The sequence below is a fragment of the Orcinus orca genome, chromosome 3, assembly GCF_937001465.1.
Source record: "Orcinus orca chromosome 3, mOrcOrc1.1, whole genome shotgun sequence".
Lineage (NCBI taxonomy): Eukaryota > Metazoa > Chordata > Mammalia > Artiodactyla > Delphinidae > Orcinus > Orcinus orca.
In genome coordinates this window covers 134,019,930-134,046,770 of record NC_064561.1, presented here as the reverse complement: position 1 = coordinate 134,046,770, position 26,841 = coordinate 134,019,930, and the positions used below count along the sequence as shown (strand labels likewise).

Genomic DNA, 26,841 nt, shown 5'->3' with positions numbered 1-26,841 from the left:
TTTTAGTTTTCCAAGTAGTTTCACTAATAATGACATGTAGCTGGACTTACTTTTTTAATTTACTTTGATACCTGACCAATTTTTTATGTTAATTTCTTAGCTTCGACAAAGAGTACCTGCCTCACTGGGGGCAGTATAAATTCACTCCTCATACCTACACAAGGTATAAGTTCGGGCTACCAATTCTCGATTATTCCTTTTCTTCTAATTATTATTTTATAGGAACTTAAACACAGTAAACTTTCTCATCACTTTCCCTAGACAGTAAACGGAATTTTTCTAATTCCTGCTTCACTGTTTTTTTTGAGCAATCTGGCTCTAAACAAGAGCCTCCACTCTGGCCATGCTGCCATTCCACAGGGGTCTAAAGCTTCACTCCGTATCCCATAAATGTCTACCCAGTAGGCCCGTGGACCTCATTGTTTCCAGCTATCATTCCCTGCTCTGGCTTTGAGCTCCTTTTCCTTTCCAACACCTGGGGATTTCCCTTTTTCACCTGGGTTATTTTTATTTTTGTTGTTACTCTATTTTTCTCCAGTATCTCTCTGTTTTTGGAGCAGAAAGGAGGACTTTCTATGTTGCTTCAGCTTGCCATTCTGATCAGAACTCCTGATGATACAATTTTTCCTTTACTTAACCTAGCTTTTCATCCAAACACCTTATATTGTAATAAATATTTCATATAAACAAAATACTTAATAACCACACTGGCAGCAGTCTGTCTCACACCCATTTTAGCCTTACTTCAATGAAACTGACCCTAAACTGATAATAAGACAAGTTGCTTGTGAACAAACTTAGAAAATTATTCCAAAATATAGTTCTTGTGACCTCTTTTCTACACAGACTCTCAGGAGACAATGAGCAGAAAATTCTTTAAAAAAGAAAAAAAACAAAACAGGCTGTGGACCTGCCTGGACACGGTGACTTCCAGCAGGTCCCGTCTCAGCCACGTTCTCCTGCCAGCAGCTCCCACCCCCCGGGGCCAACATCCTGTCCATGTTTGTTTATTGGTTATTTATTTATTATTTTTGGCTGCGTTGGTTCTTTGTTGCTGTGCGCAGGCTTTCTCTAGTTGAGGCGAGCTGGGGGCTACTCTTTGTGGTGGTACGTGGGCTTCTCATTGCAGTGGCTTCTCTTGTTGCAGAACATGGGCTCTAGGTGCGTGGGCTTCAGTAGTTGTGGCACGCGGGCTCAGCAGTTGTGGCATATGGGCTTAGTTGCTCCACAGCATGTGGGATCTTCCTGGACCAGAGATCGAACCCATGTCCCCTGCATTGGCAGGTGGATTCTTAACCATTGCACCACCAGGGAGGTCCTCAGCAGAAAATTCTTAGATGACCAGAAGCTTAAATTTTGACCACAGATATGTAGAGACATTTCAAGTTATAACATTTTAGTAGCTGACTGTAAAGAGTAACCTGGCTTTTTCAGAAATGGAAAAGCCAATCCTTAAATTCATACAAAAATGTAAGGGACCCTGAACAGCCAAAACAATCTTGAAAAAGAATAAAGGTGGAAGACTCATATTTCCTGATTTCAAAACTTACCACAAAGCTATAGTAATCAAAACAGGGTGATAGCGTCATAAGGATAGTCATATAGACCAATGGAATAGAATTTAGAGTCCAGAAATACACCCATACATATATAGCCAATTGCTTTTTGACAAGAGTGTCAAGTCTATTCAGTGGGGAAAGAACAGTCTCTTCAACAGATGGTGCTGGGACAACAGGATTTCCACATGTAAACGAATGAAGTTGAACTCCTCACCTCACATCGTATGCAAAAACTGACTGAAAATGGATTAAAGACCACAACAATATAAGAGCTAAAACCATAAAACTCTTAGAAGAAAGTATGGGGTAAATCTCTTTAACTTGGATTTAGCAATGGATTCTTACATATAAAACACCAACAGCACAACTAACAAAAGATAAAACTGATAAGTTGGATTTCATCAAAATTTAAAACATTTGTGCAAAGAAATTATTATGAAAGTGAAAAAACAACCTACAGAGTGGAAGAAAAGATTTGTAACTTATATATCTCATAGGGTTAACTATTTAGTATATATACAATTCCTGCAACTCAAGAAGAAAAAGACAACTCAATTAAAACATGGGCAAAGAAACTGAATAGACATTTCTCCAAAGAAGATATACAAATGGCCAGTAAGACCATGAAAAGATACCCAACATCATTAGTTTTTAGAGAAATGCAACTGAAAACCATGAGATATCCCTTCACATCTATTAAGATGGCTACAATTTTTAAAAAAGAAAAGAGAAAGGAAAATAAATGTTGGCAAGAATGTGGAGAAACTGGAACTCTTGTACATTTCTGGTGGGAATATAAAATGATGGAGCTGCTGTGGAAAACAGTCTGGCAACTCCTCAAGAAGCTGCACACAGATGACCCAGCATTCCACTCCTAGGTATATACCCAAAAGAATCAAAAACGGGGACTCAGACAGACACTTATACAACAAAATTCATTGCCCATTAATCACAATAGTCAAAAGGTAAAAATAACCCAAGTGTCTATCAATAGATGAATGGATAAAGAAAATGTGGTGTATCCATACAATGAAATATCATTCAGCCATAAACAGGAATAAAGTTATGATACATGCTACAACATGAATGAACTTTAAAAACAGTGCTAAGGAAAATAAGCCAGACACAAAAGGACAAATACTATATGATTCGACTTACATGAAATATCTAGAATGGCCAAATTCATAGAGATAGAAAGTAGATTAGAGGTTACCAGGGTCTGGGGGAAGGGAGGAGTGGGGAGGTACTGCTAAAGGTTTATAGAGTTTCTATTTGGGGTGATGAAAAAGTTTTGTAATAGATAGGGGCGATGGTTGTACAACACTGTGAATGTAATTAATGCCACTGAATTGTATACTTAAAAATGGCTAAAATGGCACATGATATTATATGTATTTTACCAAAATTTATTTATTTATTTCGTTACGCAGGCCTCTCACTGTTGCGGCCTCTCCCGTTGTGGAGCACAGGCTCTGGACACGCAGGCTCAGCAGCCATGGCTCACGGGCCCAGCCACTCCGCGGCATGTGGGATCTTCCCAGACCGGGGCACGAACCCGTGTCCCCTGCATCGGCAGGCGGACTCTCAACCACTGCACCACCAGGGAAGCCCCCACAATTTATTTTTGAATTTTATTGTATTTATTTTTTTATACAGTAGGTTCTTATTTGTTATCCATTTTATACATTATTAGCGTATATATGCCAACCTCAACCTCCCAATTCATCCCACCACCTCCCCCCCGGCCTCTTTCCCCCCTTGGTGTTACATATATTTGTTCTCTACATGTGTGTCTCAATTTCTGCCCTGCAAACTGGTTCATCTGTACCATTTTTCTAGGTTCCACATATGAGTTAAAATACGACATTTGTTATTCTCTTTCTGACTTACTTCACCCTATATGACAGTCTCTAGATCCATCCACGTCTCTAAACATGACCCAATTTTTTTCCTTTTTATGGCTGAGTAATACTCCATTGTATATATGTACCACATCTTCTTTATCCATTCGTCTGTTGATGGGCATTTAGGTTGCTTCCATGACCTGGCTATTGTAAATGGTGCTGCAGTGAACATTGGGGTGCATGTGCCTTTTTGAATTATGGTCTTCTCTGGGTATATGCCCAGTAGTGGGATTGCTGGGTCATGTGGCAATTCTATTTTTAGTTTTTTAAGGCACATCCATACTGTTCTCCAGAGTGGCTGTATCAATTTACATTCCCACCAACAGTGCAAGAGGGTTTCCTTTTCTCCACACCCTCTACATCATTTGTTGTTTGTAGATTTTCTGATGATGCCCATTCTAACTGGTGTGAGGTGATTCCTCATTGTAGTTTTGATTTGCATTTCTCTAATAATTAGTGATGTTGAGCAGCTTTTCATGTGCTTCTTGGCCATCTGTATGTCTTCTTTGGAGAAATATCTATTTAGGTCTTCTGCCCATTTTTGGATTGGGTTGTTTTTTTTTTAATACTGAGCTGCATGAGCTGTTTATATATTTTGGATATTAAGCCTTTGTCCATTGATTCGTTTGCAAATATTTTTCTCCATTCTGAGGCTTGTCTATTCATCTTGTTGGTAGCTTCCTTTGCTTTGCAAAAGCTTTGAAGTTTCATTAGGTCCCATTTGTTTATTTTTGTTTTTATTTCTATTACTCTAGGAGGTGAATCAAAAAAGATCTTGCTGTGATTTATGTCAAAGAGTATTCTTCCTATGTTTTCTTTAAGAGTTTTATAGGTATCAGTTTTACATTTAGGCCTCTAATCCATTTTGAGTTTATTTCTGTGTATGGTGCTATGAAGTGTTCTAATTTCATTCTTTTACATGTAGCTGTCCAATTTTCCCAGCACCACTTATTGAAGAGACTGTCTTTTCTCCATTGTATATCCTTCCCTCCTTTGTCATAGATTAGTTGACCACAGGTGTGTGGGTTTATCTCTGGGCTTTCTATCTTGTTCCATTGATCTCTATTTCTGGTTTTGTGCCAGTACCATACTGTCTTGATTACTATAGCTTTGTAGTATAGTCTGATGTCAGGGAGTCTGATTCCTCCAGGTCAGTTTTTTTTTTTTCTTCAAGATTGCTTTGGCTAGTCAGGGTCTTTTGTGTCTCCATACAAATTTTAAGATTTTTTTGTTCTAGTTCTGTAAAAAATGCCATTGGTAATTTGACAGGGATTACACTGAATCTGTAGATTGCTTTGGGTAGTATAGTCATTTTCACAATATTGATTCTTCCAATCCAAGAACATAGTATATCTCTCCATCTGTTGGTATCATCTTTAATTTCTTTCATCAGTGTCTTATAGTTTTCTGCATACAGGTCTTTTGTCTCCCTAGGTTGGTTTATTCCTAGGTATTTTATTCTTTTTGTTGCAGTGGTAAATGGGAGTGTTTCCTCAATTTCTCTTTCAGATTTTTCATCATTAGTGTATAGGAATGCAACAGATTTCTGTGCATTAATTTTGTATCCTGCAACTTCGATTAGCTCTAGTAGTTTCCTGGTGGCATCTTTAGGATTCTCTATTTATAGTACAACATCATCTGCAAACAGTGACAAGTTTTACTTCTTCTTTTCCAATTTTTATTCCTTTTATTTCTTTTTCTTCTCTGATTGCCATGGCTAAGACTTCCAAAACTATGTTGAATAATAGTGGTCAGAGTGGACATCCTTGTCTTGTTGCTGATCTTAGAGGAAATGCTTTCAGCTTTTCACCATTGAAAAGGATGTTTGCTATGGGTTTGTCATATATGGCCCTTATTATATTGAGGTAGGTTCCCTCTATGGCCACTTTCTGGAGAGTTTTTATCATAAATGGGTGTTGAATTTTGTCAAAAGCTTTTGCTGCATCTATTGAGATGATCATATGGTTTTTCTTCCTCAACTTGTTAATATGGTGTATCACATTAATTGATTTGTGTATATTGAAGAAGCCTTGCATCCCTGGGATAAATCCCACTTGATCATGGTGGATGATCCTTTTAATGTGTTGTTGGATTCTGTTTGCTAGTATTTTGTTGAGGGTTCTTGCATCTATATTCATCAGTGATATTGGTCTGTAATTTTCTTTTTTTGTAGTATCTTTGTCTGGTTTTGGTATCAGGGTGATGGTGGTCTCATAGAATGAGTTTGGGAGTGTTCCTTCCTCTGCAGTTTTTTGGAAGAGTTTGAGAAGGATGGGTGTTAGCTCTTCTCTAAATGTTTGACAGAATTCCCCTGTGAGCCATCTGGTCCCAGACTTTTGTTTGTTGGAAGATTTTTAATTACAGTTTCAATTTCATTACTGTGATTGGTCTGTTCATATTTTCTATTTCTTCCTGGTTCAGGCTTGGAAGGTTATACCTTTCTACGAATTTGTCCATTTCTTCCAGGTTGTCCATTTTATTGGCATAGAGTTGCTTGTAGTAGTCTCTTAGATGCTTTGTATTTCTGTGGTGTCTGTTGTAACTTCTCCTTTTTCATTTCTAATTTTATTGATTTGAGTCCTCTCCCTCTTTTTCTTGATGAGCCTGGCTAATGCTTTATCAATTTTGTTTATCTTCTCAAAGAACCAGCTTTTAGTTTTATTGATCTTTGCTATTGTTTTGGTTGTTTCTATTTCATTTATTTCTGCTCTGATCTTTATGATTTCTTTCTACTAAGTTTGGGTTTTGTTTGCTCTTCTCTCTCTAGTCCCTTTAGGTGTAAGGTTCGATTGTTTATTTGAGATTTTTCTTGTTTCTTGAGGTAGGCTTGAATTGCTATAAACTTCCCTCTTAGAACTGCTTTTTCTGCATCCCATAGGTTTTGGATCATTGTGTATCCATTGTCATTTAGCTCTATGTATTTTTTGATTTCCTCTTTGATTTGTTCAGTGATCTCCTAGTTATTTAGTAACATATTGTTTAGTCTAATGTGTTTGTGTTTTCTACGTTTTTTCCCCTGTAAATGATTTCTAATCTCATAGCGTTGTGGTCAGAAAAGATGCTTGATATGATTTCAATTTTCTTAAATTTACTGAGGCTTGATTTGTGACCCAAGATGTGATCTATCCCGGAGAATGTTCTGTATGCACTTGAGAAGAAAGTGTAATCTGCTGTTTTTGGATGGAATGTCCTATAAATATCAATTAAATCTATCTGGTCTACTGTGTCATTTAAAGCTTGTGTTTCCTTATTAATTTTCACTTTGGATGATCTGTCCATTGGTGTAAGTAAGGTGTTAAAGTCCCCCACTATTACTGTGTTACTGTCGATTTCCTCTTTTATAGCTGTTAGCATTTGCATTATGTATTGAGGTGTTCTTATGTTGGGTGCAAATATATTTATAATTGTTATATCTTCTTCTTGGATTGATCCCTTGGTTATTATGCAGTGTCCTTCCTTGTCACTTGTAACATTCTTTATTTTATAGTCTATTTTATCTGATATGACTATTGCTACTCCAGCTTTCTTTTGATTTCCATTTGCATGGAATATCTTTTTCCCTCCCCTCACTTTCAGCCTGTATGTGTCCCTAGGTCTGAAGTGGGTCTCTTGTAGACAGCATATATATGGGTCTTGTTTTTGTATCCATTCAGAGAGCCTGTGTCTTTTGGTGGGAGCATTTAATCCATTTACATTTAAGGTAATTATCGATATGTATGTTCCTATTCCCATTTTCTTAATTGTTTTGGGTTCGGGATTGTAGGTCTTTTCCTTCTCTTATGTTTCTTGCCTAGAGAAGTTCCTTTAGCATTTGTTGTAGAGCTGGTTTGGTGGTGGTGAATTCTCTTAGCTTTTGCGTGTCTGTAAAGCTTTTGATTTCTGTCATATCTGAATGAGATCCTTGCTGGGTAGAGTATCTTGGTTGTAGTTTCCTCCCTTTCATCACTTTAAATACATCATGTCACTCCCTTCTGGCTTGTAGAGTTTCTGCTGAGAAATCAGCTGTTACTCTTATGGGACTTCCCTTGTATGCTATTTGTTGTTTTTCCCTTGTTGCTTTCAATAGTTTTTCTTTGGGGGCTTCCCTGGTGGCGCAGTGGTTGAGAGTCCACCTGCTGATGCAGGGGACATGGGTTCGTGCCCTGGTCCGGGAAGATCCCACATGCAGCAGACGGCTGGGCCCATGAGCCATGCCTGCTGAGCCTGTGTGTCCGGAGCCTGTGCTCTGCAACGGGAGAGGCCACAACAGTGAGAGGCCCGCGTACTGTACAAAAACAAACAAAAAAAATAGTTTTTCTTTGTCTTTAATTTTTGTCAGTTTGATTACTATGTGCCTCGGTATGTTTCTCCTTTGGTTTATCCTTTCTGGGACTCTCTGTGCTTCCTAGACTTGGGTGGCTATTTCCTTTCCCATGTTAGGGAAGTTTTCACCTATAATCACTTCAAATATTTTCTCGGGTCCTTTCTGTCTCTCTTCTCCTTCTGGGACCCCTATAATGCAAATGTTGTTGCGTTTAATGTTGTCCCAGAGGTCTCTTAGGCTGTCTTCTTTTCTTTTCATTCTTTTTTCTTTATTCTGTTCCACAGCAGTGAATTCCACCATTCTGTCTTTCAGGTCACTTACCTGTTTTTCTGCCTCAGTTACTCTGCTATTGATTCCTTCTAGTGTATTTTTCATTTCTGTTATTGTATTCTTCATCTCTGTTTGTTTGTTCTTTAATTCTTGTAGGTGTTTGTTCTTTAATTTTCTAGGTCTTTGTTAAATATTCCTTGCTTCTTCTTGATCTTTGCCTCCATTCTTTTTCCGAGGTCCTGGATCATCTTCACTATCATTATTCTGAATTCTTTTTCTGGAAGGTTGCCTATCTCCACTTCATTTAGTTGTTTTTCTGTGGTTTTATCTTGTTCCTTCATCTGCTACATAGCCCTCTGCCTTTTCATCTTGTCTATCTTTCTGTGACTGTGGTTTTTGTTCCACAGGCTGCAGGATTGTAGTTCTTGCTTCTGCTGTGTGCCCTCTGGTGGATGAGGCTATCTAAGAGGCTTGTGCAAGTTTTCTGATGGAAGGGACTGGTGGTGGGTAGAGCTGACTGTTGCTCTGGTGGGCAGAGCTCAGTAAAACTGTAATCTGCTTGTCTGCTGATGGGTGGGCCTGGGTTCCCTCCCTGTTGGTCGTTTGGCCTGAGGCAACCCAACACTGGAGCCTACTGGGCTCTTTGGTGGGGCTAATGCCAGGTTCTTTGAGGGCTAATGCCAAGGAGTACTTCCCAGAACTTCTGCTGCCAGTGTCCTTGTCCTCACAATGAGACACAGCCACCCCCTGCTTCTGCAGGAGACCTTCCAACACTAGCAGGTAGGTCTGGTTCAGTCTCCTATGGGGTCACTGCTCCTTCCCCTGGGTCCTGATGCATACACTACTTTGCATGTGCCCTCCAAGAGTGGAGTCTGTTTACCCCAAACCTGTTGAAGTCCTGCAATCAAATCCCGCTACCCTTCAATGTCTGATTCTCTAGGAATTCCTCCTCCCATTGCCAGACCCCCAGGTTGGGAAGCCTGATGTGGGGCTCAGAACCTTCAGTCCAGTGTGTGGACTTCTGTGGTATAAGTGTAGTCCAGTTTGTGAGTTACCCACCCAGCAGTTATGGGATTTGATTTTATTGTGATTGCACCCCTCCTACCATCTCACTGTGGCTTCTCCTTTGTCTTTGGATGTGGGGTATCTTGTTTGGTGAGCTCCAGTGTCTTCCTGTTGATGATTGTTCAGCAGTTAGCTGTGATTCTGGTGCTCTTGCAAGAGGGAGAGAGTGCATGTCCTTCTGCTCTGCCATCTTGAACCAATCTCCTACCACAATTTTTTTAAATGGGGAAAAAAGCACCACGGCACAGTATGAAGTCTTACTAATAACCAGATTTCAATTTTCAGTTTTCCTATTTAATAACAGAGTAATCCTCTTGAGCCTGTTTTCTGATTTGTCACAGTAATTATTTGTAACAATAATAATCAATAATAATGATTTTTGGCAAAGTATTGATGTAAAACTTGAATTAACTAATTTAATCTTTACAACAAGTCTATGGAACTAAGTACTATAATTATCTCATTTTACTGACACAAAACTGAAGCACAGAGTGGTTAAGTAACTTGCCTAAAGTCACACAGCTAGTAATTGCCAGCTAAGGTTTGTACCTATGTGCCAGACCAATGGTTTTGAATGTTCATAAAAATGGAGACTATGAAACCTACTTCACAGGGTTGTTTTAGGAATGAAATGCAATGAATCATATCTTTAAACTGCTTAGTACAAACCCTAGCACCAAGCAGATATTCAATACACAGTACCAGGTTCTTACCAGTTGTTGTACCAATAAAAGCAAAGGCATACTCTCTCTTGTTCTCACTCAAGGAGTGGCTATGTGGGCAACTCTAAGTGTCCAGTAACAATAAAACCTACAGTTTCATTTAGACTGTGCAGATAAAAATGTGTCAACGCATTAAAAAAAACTCTTGTTTTATAATTAGGGTGCCCATGCACTTCTTCCTTGGCCTACAGAGTGTACAGACTAGGCTAACAAGTATTAATTTTTACCAGGCTTTGTCTCTACCTAAGGTCCTGAGTTTTGAGATGATGAAAGCTACATTATAAACTTCTGAATTCTTAAACCTAGTTAATTCCCGAAACTTCACATCCCTATCATTTTGGTTCCCACCCAAAAGTGCAGGCCTCTGTATTCATATCACTTCCCTGAAGTCTCATCCACACATTGCTCTTTCTGTTCCTCTGACTTAACTAATCATCACCCCCTTCTCTCCCCATCTTTTTATGACAGCTTCTGAAACCTGCAATCCCTGGTGAACAAACTGTGCTACCTGTTCACAGAATGCCCCCTCTACTGCTTTTTTTAAGGGATACTTGGCTCTTTCCTGCAGACAGCTTACAGCTTACCTCTGTATTATTAGCATCCTCCAGGCTCCTCAACACTGCTTCCACATAGCAGTCCCCTACACTCCCCTGCAGCTAGCCCTCTGCTGCTGTGTAACAGCCCCATCCACCAAAATTGTTGGAGCCTGACTCACACTCTAGCTCTTTACCTTAAGACCTTCCATAGCCTGGACGGACAGCCTATGGCTTTGGATGGCTTTTCTCAGCTCATTGACATTCTAGATGCCATGGCCACACAAGGCTCCTTGTCATCACCTGGAACTGTTTCATGTCTGAAATTTTAAACTCCAATATTATAGTACTTTGACTATAACCTTTTATCCTTCTAGCTTCCTTATTCCCTTATACCCATGCACAGATCTCTGAATTTCTGAATCTCGTTAAAAACTTCAGTCACTTAATCCCTTCATTTTTCTTAGTCTATCATTCCTGACCATCTGAACACTCTTTTATAAGCCTCATCTGACTCCTTCATATTCCTGTTCTACTGTACCTCACTGTAAAACAACTAATCTGGGTCAAAGCTATCTTTTCTTTGAGTCGTGCCTACCCCTGAGCAGCCAAACAATGCATGAACACAATCACATATTCATGGACATGAGCACAAACACAAACTTTTTAATTTTTTGTTTGTCTTTGGTCAACTTCCTCCCCTATTTCCCTTAATGACTTTTCCAAACTAATGCCTGACTTAAATCATTCTTCGACCATTCCCTGGCCCACTCAGTGCCTCCTCCCAAAACAGATGATCCGGCCTCTTAATTTACAAAGAAAATTAAGATTAACAGGCAGCATCTCCTTCTACTTTGTCTCTGCACCTGAAAACAACCATATTTTTCTCACCTAGTTTCCTCCAGACTTAAGAGGTATCCTTGTCATACCTCTTAAGAGAAACTTCCATAATCTTCTCTTGTCTCCAATATCTACAAGATCTCTTCTAATATCCCCTTGGTCTATATATACATTTTATACTTCAAATATAAAACCCTCCATTTATCCCATATTCCCTTCTAGGAATTATTCAATATGATATGAATGTTTGTGTCCCCCAAAATTCATATGTTGAAATTCTAACCCCCATAGGTGATGGTATTAGTAGGTGGGGCCTTTGGAAGGTGATTAGGCTCTGAGGGTGGTACCCTCATGCATGGGATTAGTGCCTTCTAAAAGAGACTCCAGAGAGATCCCTAGCCCCTTCCGCCAATTGGGGATACAACAAAAATCTGTGACTTGGAAAAGGGCTTTCACCCGACCATGCTGGTATCCAGAACTTGGGCTTCCAGCTTCTAGAACTGTGAGCAATACATTTCTGTTGTTTATAAGCTACCCAACCTGTGTTATTTTGTTATAGCACCCCATATGGACCTTAAGACAGTACCCTACTTTCCTCATGTAAATTTCTTGAAAAATGGAAATAACATAGGCCCTATCCCTCACTATTCAGGCCTGAATCTACAAAGTTTGTTTCATGACCTACAACTCTACTTAAACTGATCTTGCTAAGGTCAGCAAAGCATTCTACCTGGCAAATCCAGTGAACATTTTTCAATCTATTTCTCACAGATCTTATCTGTTACACCTGACATTTCTCCTCAACCTTGAAAACCCTTACTCCTTTGGCTTATATGATGCTGCCCAGTCCTGCTTCTCCTGGCATTGTACCTTCTTGATCATTTTTTCCTCAGCTCATGCCTATCTATTTTACTTCATCTGTTGATATTTTACTCCACCAAGAGTCTGTTATTCATTGTTCCAAAGTTTGTTTATATAATATCATGTAAGTAAAAAAAAAAAGAATGTGGAAAAAAAAAAAGAGTAGTTGTTTCCATGAAACAAAGCAGTACTTCTGGAAAGGCTTGATTTAGATGAACTGCTTTAAAAAAGCAGTTTTCAAATTAGGTCTTGATAAGAAGACTGTAAAGATAGGAGAAAAAACCCTAAAACAGTGAGAAAAGGTATCTTTTTTTCTCAAAGTGGGTGTCATTGGCATTTTGGGCCAGACAATTCTTCATTGTCCAAGACACTGCAGGATGTTTATAGTTCCTGGACCCTACATACTAAATGTCACACTGCTCTTCTCCGGTATGACAGTTGTTATGGACAACTAAACAAAAAAACCTTCACAGATTTCCAGGGAGCCTGTATCACCTCTAGTTGAGAACTAATGATAGAAGGATTCTGCACTCAGATTTCTTTACAAGTATCTTAACTGCTTGCTCATCTTTGAAGAAACAAACTACAAAAAGTAGAAAATACATTTCAAATATGATTTCCACTCAAAAGATTGTAACACCAATTAGCAGACCCATGGCAAAGAAAAGGTCATGACTGTATATTATATCAATAGATTAGCATTTTTAAGTTAAATAAAATGTTTTTATTTCCTATTGCTGTAATCAAATGCTCAACTACTGAGTCTACTGTATTGAACCTCATTTTAGCATATTTTCTGAGAACTGTCATAATTATCTGAGACATTTATTGCATGGACAAAGGCTTAGCGTCCTTGTAGCTTTTAAATATTCAGAAGTTGCCAACTTCAAAAAAATTCAAATAAAAACTCATTATAGAAATGACCATTCTTCTAACTTTGCTGAGGAAATTCTGCCATGAAAAAGTGAGATCCATGTTAACCTAGCAACACATTCATGTTTAATTTGAAACTTTTTTAAAAAAATATAACCATTATTGAAACATACTGACAATATTTTTCAATCAAGTATTAAAGTTTTAAAAAGTGTACAAGCTAAACCACTCTTTTCACAATAATAGAGAGAAAATACTCTTTCGTACCTCACTGACAAATATTCAAATTCTTAGGCATTAAAAACATTTTGAAGGGTTTTGTTGACCTTTGACTTACCTCTACAAGCAACACAAAGATTCTGGCCTCCAAATAACAGATAATTTTTAAAATGTAGTTTCTATTAGAAAGAGGTGTACACTGAGAAGACTTTCATCTCTAGCAGCTGTAAGATGTAAATTTAATCCAGAAGGGAAATATTACTAAATTTCTCCACAGGAGACAAATTAGAAATTGTTTATAATTTAATCACCAAAATCAAAAGAAAGATTTGAATAATATAGCAGAAGGCACTAAACTTGGACAGACAGTCAAAACTATTTGCTTACTTGGCTTCTCTAAATAAATTATAATTACTACAGATGCTTCCATTATTGTCTAATATAAAGTAGCAATGAGGAAACTAGATCAACAAGAATTCTATTTCCAAAAAAATGATTTTAATTGCTTTCCTACAAGTCTTAAGTTAAAAGGAGTCCAAGTAGATGAACTGATATTAGTAGACAGACTGGGAAATCCATTCTAGATTGTGAAGTGAATACAGCATCGATATATATAGTACTTTCTTAAGTCTTTTTTTAATGTAAAAATTCAAACAATCTTTATTATTAAGTGCATCATACATAGAGAAGAGTATATACAATGAATATTTACAGTTGAAAGAGAATTAATAAAGTAAATAGCTGCATACCCATCTCTCAGGTTAGGTAACAGATTGTTACCAGAACCCTAATTAATCTTCTGTGTGCCCTCCCCCCACAAACCACTTGCTGTCCCCCACTTCCCCCAGATAACCACTAGCCTCACTTATGTATGTCTTCTTTGTTTTTCTTTGTGGTTTTACTCCTTACGTATGTACTCCTAATCTTAAGTCTTGAATAAAGAAATGAAGTTAGCAAGGATTGAAAGAACATAAAGCATAAATAAATATAAGCAAATTTAAAAAACAGAAAAGACATCATTGCACTCATTTCTTGCATGCAAGCACATTCTTCAGGAGTTTTTATTTATATGAAGGGTATGTAGACTTATACGTCCACTTTTGCTAGTTGAGCATGCTTCAACTGAGCCAGGTTTCAGCCTTTGCTTGAAGGCATGTGACTTGGTTCTCCTAGCATGCTTTTATTCTTAGCCCTTCTACTGGAGATTCATGCCCCAAGTGCTCTCTTATTACATGATTTGAAAAAATAAATTTGTTTTTCCATACAAGAGCATCTTTATTTCGTTACAAAATAACTCTGCTATGAATGGGAGTATAAACAACAATCCAGGCTCATTTGCACGCTCTCCAAACAACTTAGAAAACAGTGTAATGCTACTGTTAGAGCTGTTATTAAGTCTTTAGGAATTTTTACATTTACCTAGGGAAATGATACTTGTTTATACTACATAAGTTCAAATTTAGACTACATAATTGCTCATGCTGAAGTTTACTTTTCCACTCCATTTCACTAATCATAATGGAGGTTGATTGTTTAAATCAAGGTTTCACCAGTGAGCAGAAATTCTAGGACCAATTTCACCCTTATAAAGAGTTAATTCAATAAACAGGAAAAGCTTTCATAAATAGTTTTCATTGCTTTCACCTCTTTGCCTAGTATCTACAAGGATAAGGAATAAAAGAATAAGTATCTATGTACTTTTTTGGGGAATATACTTTCGCCAGACTCCTAAATCTACTACTCCACTTGTACTTCATGACATTTTTGCTAGTCACCAGATATATAGCCACCTGTCACTGGGTCCAGAACAGGGAAGAAAAGTGAGTATTCGGTGCTGACAGAGGAATTTCTGAATTATCTGCAAACCTGAGCTAAATAACAGGGCTAAAGGACAATGCTCAGGGCCCTGAAATCAGGATGCTAAATCATATTGCCCAAAGAGGCAATGATTCACTGCACAAAATGCAATTTTTTAATGTACTTACGATAGCCACATTTTTTACAGCCTGCTCGGACACTGTCCTTGTTGCAACCTGAAATACAGTTGGATAACATTTTAGGAGACATATAGATAAGTAATAAGAACAAACATTTCATCACATGGAAAAGCTGAGAACACCACTTGTTAGAGAATTTATTTCTTAAAAAAAAAATCATCTCTGACCTAGCTTAGAATACTACTCAATTATTATAATTATTAGAAATCAGTGGAAAAGCTAATTTACTCAAATTATTTCCATGACAAATGCTTAAAGAAGATATTTTTCTCTAATTCAACAGAAATGCTGTACTATAGTCAAGAGCTTCAACATTCCAGGAATTCCATAACACTGCAGAAGAAATTCCAGGGTACTCTGGCCTGTCTCTCAAATGTAAAATAATTAACTGACTAGATATATACGTAAACATGCAGGTTAACAAATATTTTTCTGCTTACTCTTAGAAGAAAAAAAATTCTAACTTTCTTAAAGGAATTGGTGAAATTCCAGAAACATACTTTAATTGCTAGGTATTGTAAGAAACATCTCAATTCAGCACTCAAATTTTGACAAGAGAAAAAAACTAGTCACATATTCAGTGTGATCAATGTTTAGAAGTATTTACAGTATCTCTGTATAAATAGTGGTACATACAGGTAACGTTGAAGATACAAATAACAGAGGAAACAAAACTGATTTTTTATTGTGATAACATACATATAACATAAAAATTTACCATCTTAACCATTTCAAAGTGCACAATTCAATGCTATTAAGTACATTCACAATGTTATACAACCATCACCACTATCTATTATTTCCAAAACTTTATCACTATCATCCCAAACAGTCACTGTGCTCATTAAACAATAACTGTCCATTCCCCTTTCCCTCTAGCTCCTGGTAATCTCTATTCTGTTTTCTGTGTCTATGCATTTGCCTGTTCTAGGTATCTCATATAAGTGGAACCATACAATATTTATCCTTTTGTGCCTGGCTTATTTTACCTAGCATAAAGTTTTCAAGGTTCATCCATACTGTAGCACACACCAGAATGGCATTCCTTTTTATGACAGAATAATATTCCATTGTATGTATATGTAGTTGAAACCAAATTTAACCTCCAATAAGGGCTTCCATTAACCAATCAGAGGGCCAGTACAGTACTACTCTATTTCTTAATTAAGGGCATCTAACTCCTAAGTCCTTCAAATGGAGATATCTCAGCTTAATAATAAAGTACATATAGTGCAAATGTAGTACATTTAATTTTAAAAGAAAGATCATTTTCAAACCATTTCTTTAATGGTATAAAGTCAAATATTAGTCATTTCCTCCTAAAATATACATTGTTGAGTTGTTCTAGTAAAAATACAGTCCGTTCTGCTACGATGCTTTTTAAAAAAACATAAATTTGTTCCAATGCATCTGATATAAGAGGGAACAATTTGAGGGCAAAGTGTCCATGAAATACACTAGGTGAATACAGAAACTTGCATCCAGTTGCTCTGAGCCTCAAAACATACATGGACACATCTCAAACATTTCTAGCAACTTCAGTTCACCACGTGTGCTGTGAGCAGCACCCACCCACATCTGGTGTTATAACTTCCCATCTGATTTTGTATTATTACCTTCCTACCACTACTTCAGAACAACTCATAAGCTACAATTCTTCTGAACTCCTCTTCCACAGCAAACTTCAGGTCTTTTTTTTTTTTTTTTTTTTTTTTGCGGTACGCGGGCCTCTCACTGCTGTCGTCTCTCCCGTTGCGGATGCGCAGGCTCAGCGGCCATGGCTCACAGGCCCAGACGCTCCGCCGCATGTGGGATCTTCCCGGATCGGGGCACGAACCCGTGTCCCCTGCATCGGCAGGCGGACTCTCAACCACTGTGCCACCAGGGAAGCCCAACTTCAGGTCTTTTAAAAGGTACAGTGTCCTGTTTATTGCAGTATTTATGTATCTTTTAACCAATTAACATATGCAGATAGGTTCCTATGAGTTTTTATGTAACACTGATGAAGTTTTTAAGTGTTGTGCCCCAACCTCATTTTTTTTTCCATAAACCTTGTGGGTTTTATTGCAGAGTGTAGAAACACATAAGCTGCATTGTAGCAGAACTGTGGTATAAAACTGGATTAATAATACAATCAGGCTCTTTCATTATGAAATAACTGCACGTTGAAAAAGATTCTCAGAGAATCCGGGTCAATGTTAAGTCCGTTCCCACAGAAACCACAGACACTGAATAATACTGAACAAAACTGTGCTAAATGCACCATTACCTCTCCTACAACAAACTCAAAATGTTACAGTGGACAGATTCGAAATGATCTCATCTCAGCATGTATTAGAAATTAACTCATCTTTGACTAAAGCCATCGATAAACTTATCATTCAAGTATCTCCTATTTTTAGAATGAACAAAATATGAAACTTTTTCAGAGCAGTTCACCTTCTTTAATAAGGTTGTAATTTTTTACATGAAAGGGAAGTATAACAAGAACTCTAAATAATTTCATACCACCTATTTCCTCACCAGCCTTTGGCTAAATTAAGATTTCAAGCTTCATTTGTCTATCATTTTCACAACTGTCTGGCCAACTAAATACTTTTACCTGGAACTTTGAATCCGATGCAACAGACATAGTAAATCTCAGACAAGTGACAATGAAATGGGGACAGTTCATTCTGCTGTCAGGATCCAGTTTCTAGAGGTAGTAATGCCACTGGCAGCAGCAGCCCTAACCAGGTCTAGGCCTGTGCAGGATCTTGGCTACGGGTTCCCTTGCTCTTGTTTATTTTCTGGGCCTCTATTATCCACCCTTTTCTTAGAGTCTGTGAGCTTCCTGGTATCTTTCCTTTTCTGTTTAAGTTAACTAGTCAGTTTCTGTTGTCTAGAACAAGAACTCTGCTGATAACAATGGTACTCGAGATCCATGTCAAACTGAATAGCAAGACTATAAGGGAGGCCCTGACTCTGACAAGTTATCCATTTCCCCATCTTAGGTTCCCGTGCTGTTCTTTGTTTCACTCCTCTTCAAAGTTTGCTAGACTAATAGACCCTGCCTCCCTCGAAATGTTCCTACAATCCGAAAGCCATTAAATAATCATGACCTATAATTCAAAAGCCATCAAATAAAAACTTACAAATTTGGCTACATATCGGTAATATATTTCCCCCAACCCCCACCTACGCCTCTGAGGGTGGCAGGGCAGCAACATACCAAAGAGATATGCTACAAAATTCCAGAGGCGCCTCGGTGAGTGAGACATGGGACAGGTGACCTAGGTCTTGAAGGTGTGGCAAGAGGTTCTGGAATGGAGGATTCTGGGCCAGTCATGGAGAACCGGAAGCTACAGCAGAGATGATGGAATTCAAGGAAACATCCTTGCTTTGGTGAAAGGAGATTTCTTCAGTGGACACTTGGTACCCGCTCTGAGAGCCCTTACCCCTGCCTATTTCCTGCCATGATGTGGGTCAGATGTACATATTCTCTATCACATCAGAAGGACAGTGTTAATGTGTCTCATTCTTGTGAGAATCCTAATAAAGAACACATATACTCATTAAAAAAAAAATTGGCTACATAACAAAATCTGAATGGCAAAGACCACCAAAAGCAAACTCAAAAGACACATGAAAACTTGGGACAAAACATTTGCAACTCATAGCACCAACAAAGGGCAATTATCCCTACTCTATAAAACCCACCAAAGCATTAAGAAAGCGATCAATGACCAATAGGAAAAAAATGCGCAAAGGAACTGAACAGAAAGTTCACAGAAAAGGAAATAGAAACAACTCTGAAACATACAGAAAGATGCTCAGCCTTATTCATAATAAATGAAATGTACATTAAAATCTAAACTGGGATTCCATTTTCACTTATCAGAACAGCAAAAATTGAAAAGGTTGAAGAGGGTGTGGGGGGACATACGCACATGTATCGCTCGTAGGAGTAAAAATGAGTACCATCTCCATGGAAAGTAAGCTGACAAAATCTATCAGAACTACCAGTGTACATATTCCTTTGATACAGCACTTCCAGGAATTAATCCACTCAATTTACTTGCACCAATGCATACAGGCTTATGTGCAAAGTTATTCACTGCACCATTGTTTGTAACAGTAAAAAAAAGTAGAAATAATTTAGTCTCCAATTTTGGTATAGAAGAATAAGGATGTTCTTTATTTAATGATATTCAATGATCTCTAAGATATAAAGAGAAAAAAAGCAAACTGTAGAACAGTGTTTACGGAACGTTGCCATTTGTATAAAAGAAAGGAAATTATATATATATATCCCTACACGTTACATATAATATAGGTTATATATATAATATATATATCCCTACACACTTACATATACGATAGATTATATATAGATTATATTAATAGAGATATGTAAAGAAAAAAATCTCTGCAAGGATATATACATTGGTTACCTGAAGAAAGGGTGAGAGACACGTCACTATAGACCTTCCGTATCTCTAAAATGTGAAACGTGAATGAATTGCCTTCTCAAAAACCAAACCCAGAAACTTCCCTTAGCCCCAACACTAAGAAAAGGTGTTGTCATGCAAGCATTCTTTGACAAAAGGCAATGATTGCACTTGTAAATTCTTCAGAGAAGCTACATTGCAGATTTTCAACAAAATTTTATTAACTGATAGTTTTAGGAACAAATTATAGAGGTCTTTATTTATTGTATTTGTTATATGTTAACAAAGCCTTACTCTGATCTAGAATTCTGTTGAACTTGAGTGGCAGGGGTCCTTCCTCTCCCAGTAACTTAAAGGACTAGAGAACGTCAGTTTTTCTAGATTTGGGACCATGCTACATTTTGTATACAGCTTGGTGCCTAGCCTGGTGTAGAGTTGCTAGGGGGTCCTCAAAAAGTCTTTGTTGCTTTGAGCTGATAAATTTAAGAAAATACTTCAACAGCTGGGAATCAGTAACTTCTATTGCTCCCAATTGCCAGCTATGAAACTAGTGCCCGCAGTGTCACTGGTCCACCTGAGGCATGACAGGCACTAAAAGAAAAGGAATAAAAGGGCAAAAGAAATGAAAATAATGACTGCTGGGAAGGGGCAAATGACGGAAGCACAGGGAACTTTCTGGGATGATGGAAATATTCAAAATCTTTATTATATATATGATTCTTCAAGCTCTACATTTGTGATTGTGCATTTTATTTTCACATATATGAATTATACTTTAGTAGGTAGCATAAAATGAAAAAATAGTAATAGTAGGACAAAGAAGGAAGTGAAAAGAGAAATGTTAAAAAAGATGAAAAAGCAGGGACAAAATAAAAGGAATGAGAAAACGTGAGACAAAGGGATGGAGTGTTCCTGACAGTAGCCTCAGGCTGTTCACTGGCCCCGAAAGGTATGGCAAACTATCATACTGACCTCAATTTATTCTCCTGAAATTTCACATCACCTGTTTCCAAAGTCAACAATTTTGTCACTGGGAACTTTAACAGTGATGCTTGGAACTTAATATTATATTTCTCTCATGCTGTATATTTTAGATTTTAGGGAAGCCTGTAAAAGCTTTCTTTATAATTAAAATATTTTCTGTAATCATTTAAATTTAAAAGTAAAGAGCTTAAGTAACTGTTTTCTTTGTAGTAAGTAATTAGCAATTGTAATCACCTCTGTCCATTCTTTTCATTTTTAACTCGATTAGATTCAAATTAGATTCCTTTTCTGTTTTGTAAAACTTTACATTTGGTTACTCAATAATAATTTTAGTTATAATTTGGTGACCCTTAAAGATAACTTCAATTTCTTCTGCTTTGAAAATTCAAATCATGGCCAGATTTTATACCATAGAGGTGCTATATAATATGTATATAGCATATGTACTCTGCTAAAGTTGAATGCAGAGTAAAATGCCATGTATTTAAACTTTTCCACTGCTTTATATTAAGAATTTATAGATATAATCCTTTCTTTGGGATCCCCAAAGATTATACTGAAGGCAAAACAGAAAGAACAGCAGAAATAAAAAATTCTCTGCATACTAAAAAAATAGGTTAAATGAGTTCCCTGATGTAAACATTTTAAAAGAGCAGATGTCCCCACCTTCAGTTAAAAATGCCTTCATAATCATTTGACCCTCAAAAGAAGAGATAAAAGTAAATCAAAGAATTTCTTATTTTAAACTACTGGCATGAAAGAGCTAACATTTAAGTAAATGTATTAAATGCTTTCACTTGCTTGCCTCACAAAATACAAATAACCTGTGATGAAAAAGGCTATAGATATTACCAGTTTAAGATAAGAAGAGACATGGAGAAGTTTAATTCACTGTCTAATGAAACAGAATCAAGACTGCTGTCTAGTTTAGTCTGTTTACTTTAGTAACAGATTCTGCTCAGCAGCAATTCTAGTGATCATCCCTCTAAATATTATTTACCTATAACAGGCATAACTCTGAAATAGATGTGAGAGAAACCGTTAACATGAATAAAGTTCCTATACTAGAGGAAACTTACAATATACTAGGTAATCTAGGCTAATGCATCCACAGCTGTAAGGCATGCTAGACTGTGCCAGTTTAAAGACATATAGCTCCATTAGTAAGCAGGAAGAACTGGCTGGCATAACTTTCCATTGAGAGATCAGGAAAGCTTCCCGCAGGTAGACATGGACAATAGAGCAGGGACAGTGATAACAAAAGCGTGTAGGTAGAAAAGCACAGAGGTTCTGAGAATAGTTGGCCAGGTCAGAAGACTGCAGAATGCATGAGAGCAGTGGTGGGAGGAAAGGGCAGCAAGAGTGATTCGGCCGTGCTTAGGAAGTGTGTACTTCATTCTTGCAGAGATGGGGAGCTTTGGCATTATAACAGTTTAGAAGCGAAAGAAAGCTTAGTCATCAACTCCTTCACCATAGAAACAAGGAAACTGAGCCTCTGAAAGGTTAAGGTGCTTGAAAAGAAATACAAAATTCACAGATATGGGTCAAGAATTAAGTTCCTGTCTCCCAGGAATGACAGGATCAAGTACATGACTTAGGAAAAGTATTTCAGGAGAAACGTGCCACATAGACTAGAGAAAAAAGAAATTGTGTATAGTATAACTTAGGAGTGAAAAGAATTTGGATGTAGCATAATTTAGAATCCGCGATAGTAACCTGTTAAGAATTTGACACACTTTGATAGCCGAATGTAATGTTAATTTGGCTACAGGAAATTCACTATCTTGGCTATATAGATTTCACTGAAGGAGGGAGGGAGAGAGAGGGAGAGGGAGAGGGAGAGGGAGGGAGGGAGGGAGAGAGAGGGACAGGGAGGGAGAGAGAGGGAGAGAGAGGGAGAGACAGACAGAGACAGACAGAGAGAGAGAGAAAGAGAAAGTTTTCCTGCCAACCACATCAATAACATACATTGCCACTTGTGCCAGGTAACTCTTCATTGGGAATGGTTAATTATTAACATGAATGTCAGAACTAATTTCAACAACTGTGAATGGTAAAAGCAGTTTTAAAAGAAAGTAAACTTCACTGAGTTTCAGTGTCTTTAAATGTCATTTCTTTAATAACAACTATAAGCCTATGATTTCTCTAAGTAACAGAGTACACATTTCACTGTGTTACCTACACAATAGTTACACACACTGCTATGGAAAAACAGCTAAGGTAGGTGACCATAAAATAGATGAGGCTGATTATCATTTGTGGAAAGCAACCTCAGTACTTTATAGTCATACCTTGTAATAATCACTAGCAGAGCCACCCAAAAAATGCCATGCTGGATCCATATGAGCATTATACCTAAAAATAAAAGAGCATTCTTTTCCTTCTTGATGATTATCTCCAAAGATTTCTGATGGAGCCCTATTTTCCTGTAATACACTGCCTGGATCAATCATCCAAGAAATTACCTTAACATTTTCCGTATTTTCTAATGGCACCTGCATTGTACTTTTACAGTGCCGTCATGCCTATTATTTCAATTTTTTCTGGGTTTAAATAGTTTATCTATGTCTTACCATCTAGCTTAATGGCACAATTTAAGATTATTACACTTTGAAGCATTATTTTGAATTGAAAGAAGGTTAACATATCTATAACACTAGTCTAAGTTTAAGGGAATTTCAATAAGGACTTAAAAAAATCACTTTTGTCTTCTTTCTTAAGCAGCACATTACATTTTCATTACTAGACTTAAGTTTTATGAGGACACAGATTGTGACATACCTATACCCTGTAGATGCTCAAAATGCTTGCTCAAATAATGAAACCAACAGTGACAGCAAGTCAGCTCTCGATGCATTTGTGTGTGGCCAAAGTCATCAGGGCTGACTTGGCCTATCAGGATGCCTAGGCAATCTACTGTGCAGACTGGACTTCCTCTGCTGGCCCCTTACATGTTGATATTCTCCGGGCTCCAGCCACAGACCTTCCCTTCACACTCTATGCACTCCACCTGAGCAAAGGCTTCCATTCCCATGGCCTATTACATGTGTGAATGATACCAAATTGTTCTTTGATTCTGGCTTCCTTCCTAAGCTACAAATTTTCTCTCTTAGTGTCTATTAGATATTTCCATTCCTATCTCTTACTATTAGATATTTCCATTCCTTGAGTACATCTCAACACAAGCCCCAACTGAAGTCATCATCATCCCCCCTAAATACTGTTCCTTCTCAGGTGTTGCCTATATTAGTAAATAGCCCCACCCAGCCCCACTAACAGTGAAACCCAGGTATACCTCATTTCCAATCTTACTCACCTACAGTGAATATATTGCTGATTCCCAGTGATTCTACCACCAGAAATATATCTCGAATCTATCTGCTTCTCTCCTCTTCTAATGAGACCATTCCTGAGGCATCATCACAGCTTACCAGAGTTACTCCTAACTGGCGACTCTGTCTCCAAACTAGCTCTCCTTCAATCTACTGGGCAGCCAGAATGCTCTCTCCATAATGTGAATATGTTTAAAAATCCTTAAATATCTTACTATGGTCCTTAGGAAAACATCCAAACTCCTTGTCATGGCTTAAAACATCCTGCAAGAACTGGAAATTGCCTTGTAAGTTATACTAAAACACAGCAAAATGGATAAGCACATGGGGTCTAGAGGAGCCAGAGTGACCCGTCACTTCCTAGCTATCTCAGTCAAGTTACCTGATTTCTCTGTCCCTCAGTATCCTCATCTGTAGAATGGAAATAGTAACACTGAACTCAGAGTGTGGGTGCAAATGTTAAATGAGATAAAATACAATGCTTGACACAGTGTCTGACACATCTGACACATAGTAAATGCTTAGTAAATATTAGCTACTGTTATCGCTCTAGTTAATTTCTCACTTCTCTTCCATTTGTATTCTTAGTTCCATCCATAGTGCACATCTTTCATTTCATCTTCTCACACATTTCTTCTTACTTTACATATCCAGTCCCTCTGGCTACAACTCCCCCTCCCACAATTCTTCAGGTCTCATCCTAAATGCCACATCCTCTGGAAAGTCCTTCTGGCCCCTCCAGTCTCCTGTTAGGTGCCCTTACTATGTACTCCTCAAGTGTTTGTATTTTCCCTGACTTACACTTGTCAGACTTTCTGGTACTTTCTTTTCACTGCTAAATTGTAAGTTCAGTGTTAAAGGCAACTGTATTCCCAGTGCCTAGCACAGAGCCTAGCATGCAGTATGCCTTTAATAAAAACTTATGTGTATGAATGAGTGTATCTTTCCTCTCCTACAATGCCCACCGCGCACCCCCCCCCCGCGGTGCTCCTCCTAAAACTGCAGTTGGTAGAACAGCACTACCTTCCCATAACAGCTATCTGTAAAATACAGTTCAGTAAAGGCTGCCACAGAACAAACGTGGTCAAATAATACTGGGAAACAAAGTTGCTTCTGAACCACAGCAATTCTCAGCATCTTTTTTATACTATAGGCATTGTGAATCTCCAAGTTGTGTGAGTGGGGGGCCGGGGGCAGTGGTGTATATTTCTCAAAATATCTCCTGCAACCAGTATTGGAAGGAACCACACGCATAAATCAAAAAATCTCCTTCTTTTGCAGATTCAGAAACTGAGGCCCAGAAGGGCAAAGCGACCGGTCCAAGGCCACACAGGAACTACATTCAACAAGGAAGAGAGAGAAGTAGAACCCCAGACGCCCATTTCGGCCCTTCCAGTACAAACAATGCCTCTGGCTACTTGGGTTCGCAGGTGTTGCCACCTAAATTTTATTTTCAAGCCATACTAAAGGTCAGTTTTCCTCGGCCAACCTCCTCCTAGGCCTACAGTTACTAGTCTGTCTGCATCACCCCTCCCCCTCCTCCACCCTATATATCCTTTCCCTGTGGTGCATCCGGTGCCCTGGGAGATTGACTGGAGTGGGGGCGATAGTTTCTTTCCTTCTCTCTTTCCGTCAGAGTTTATTTTTGGACTGTAAACTTTTTCCCGTAAACCAAGCGAACCTGCTAATTTTAACGCCTTCGCCTTTGAGCTCTACTCCTTACCCCAGCACACTCCACCCTACCCTACCCGCTCCCTCCCTCGCCCAGACACTGGGTCTTTACCTGGAACTGCCATGGCGCTGGTAAGAGGGGTCTCGGGACCCCTGGTCTTTCGAGAGGGCGCTTGCTTCCCGCTGGCCGCGAGGACTACACACAGCTAGGACGGCTTCTTCCTCCCACCGGCGCCGCGGCACCCAGGTGACAGTCTGGGAAGGCCCTAAAAGTCTCCGGCGCTAGCGGAACCAAGTAGCTGCTGCTCTAGTTTCTGGGGGAATTGTATTGTAGACTCACTCGGTCCGAACCATTACTGCCAGCTTCCAGGGGTTTAATGGATTTGCACACGCGTGGAGTGAAGTAAACAACACCAAGACTTACGAATTGTTGTCTTAAAAATTGTAATACAAATTAAAGTAATCTATAGGGGCTTAATAATCTTTTTCTCGATTCCCTGGAGGCTACTGGAATTCCCCCTTCTCAGGATTAGCGGTGCTCGGGTCCGGGAGCAACATGGCAGCATCCGTGAGGCGCTAGCTTTAGGAAAAGAGAGCGTTTGGTGTCGCTGCCTTGCGGGATTTTGACAGGTTGCAGCTTTCCACGACCTCCCGATTTAAGGAAGCGTGTACCGATAGGTGGACAGCTTTAGTTATCGACCGTTCGCTCTCATCCCCACTTAGGAGCAGAGTCCTGAGCGCTGACCAGCATGAGCAACATTTACATCCAGGAGCCTCCCACGAACGGGAAGGTGAGCGTCATCTAGGGTACCTGGGCTCCCCAAAGCGATATCTCACTGGTTAAAGGAATTCTGGGGTCCTAGGGTTGGAAGAGATTAGAAGTCTTGTCCTTACCCCTGCCTCTGAACAGGATTGCATCGAAAGCCATATACTGGCACTTCTCAGCACGTAATTGAAAAAGTCCTCAAGTGGAGATTCCTCCATCTACCAACCTCCTGGCCCTACTTGGCTTCAACCTAACTCTGCAGGCGTTTTCTAGGGTCGTAGGTAAAAAGCAAAGTATATTTTATAAATTGACTTTTTTTTTTTTTTTTTTTTGCTTAATTTGGAGATCGCTCTTTCTCCATTTGTTCTACAATCCTTTATTGAATGCCTACTAGGCACCAGGTGCTGGGGATATAAAGATGGATGGATAAAACCTAGTTGTTGCCCTAGAAGAGCTAATGGTTTAGTTTGAGAGGCAGGCAGGTAAAGAAAAACCTTATATGTTTGGTAGGC

At 38.5% G+C, this 26,841-nt stretch overlaps 2 protein-coding genes across 10 annotated transcripts in view; one reads left to right on the top strand and one right to left on the bottom strand.

Annotated features, from left to right (window-relative positions):
• The window catches only part of SREK1IP1 (SREK1 interacting protein 1), an 85,117-nt gene extending 59,230 nt beyond the window's left edge, over positions 1-25,887 (bottom strand). The window contains exons 1-2 of one of the 4 annotated variants that reach the window (XM_049707957.1): positions 25,676-25,887; positions 15,135-15,182 (exon numbers count right to left, since the gene is read on the bottom strand). In XM_049707957.1, coding sequence (XP_049563914.1) covers positions 15,135-15,182; positions 25,676-25,688 — 61 coding nt within the window. In that variant the 5' untranslated portion in view covers positions 25,689-25,887. The remainder of the gene's footprint in view (positions 1-15,134; positions 15,183-25,675) is intronic. The other 3 variants (XM_049707958.1, XM_049707960.1, XM_004270744.3) reach the window with 3 other exon arrangements.
• A 117-nt stretch (positions 25,888-26,004) lies between these two features.
• The window catches only part of CWC27 (CWC27 spliceosome associated cyclophilin), a 238,151-nt gene continuing 237,314 nt past the window's right edge, over positions 26,005-26,841 (top strand). For 4 of the 6 annotated variants that reach the window (XR_004483733.2, XM_033429886.2, XM_033429887.2 and 1 more), the window contains exon 1: positions 26,082-26,354. Coding sequence is in view for 5 of the 6 variants with exons in the window: in XM_033429886.2 (XP_033285777.1) it covers positions 26,313-26,354 (42 nt within the window). In the remaining variant the exon portion in view is untranslated. Of the gene's footprint in view, positions 26,355-26,841 lie in introns of all 6 variants that reach the window. The other 2 variants (XM_049707935.1, XM_049707936.1) reach the window with 2 other exon arrangements.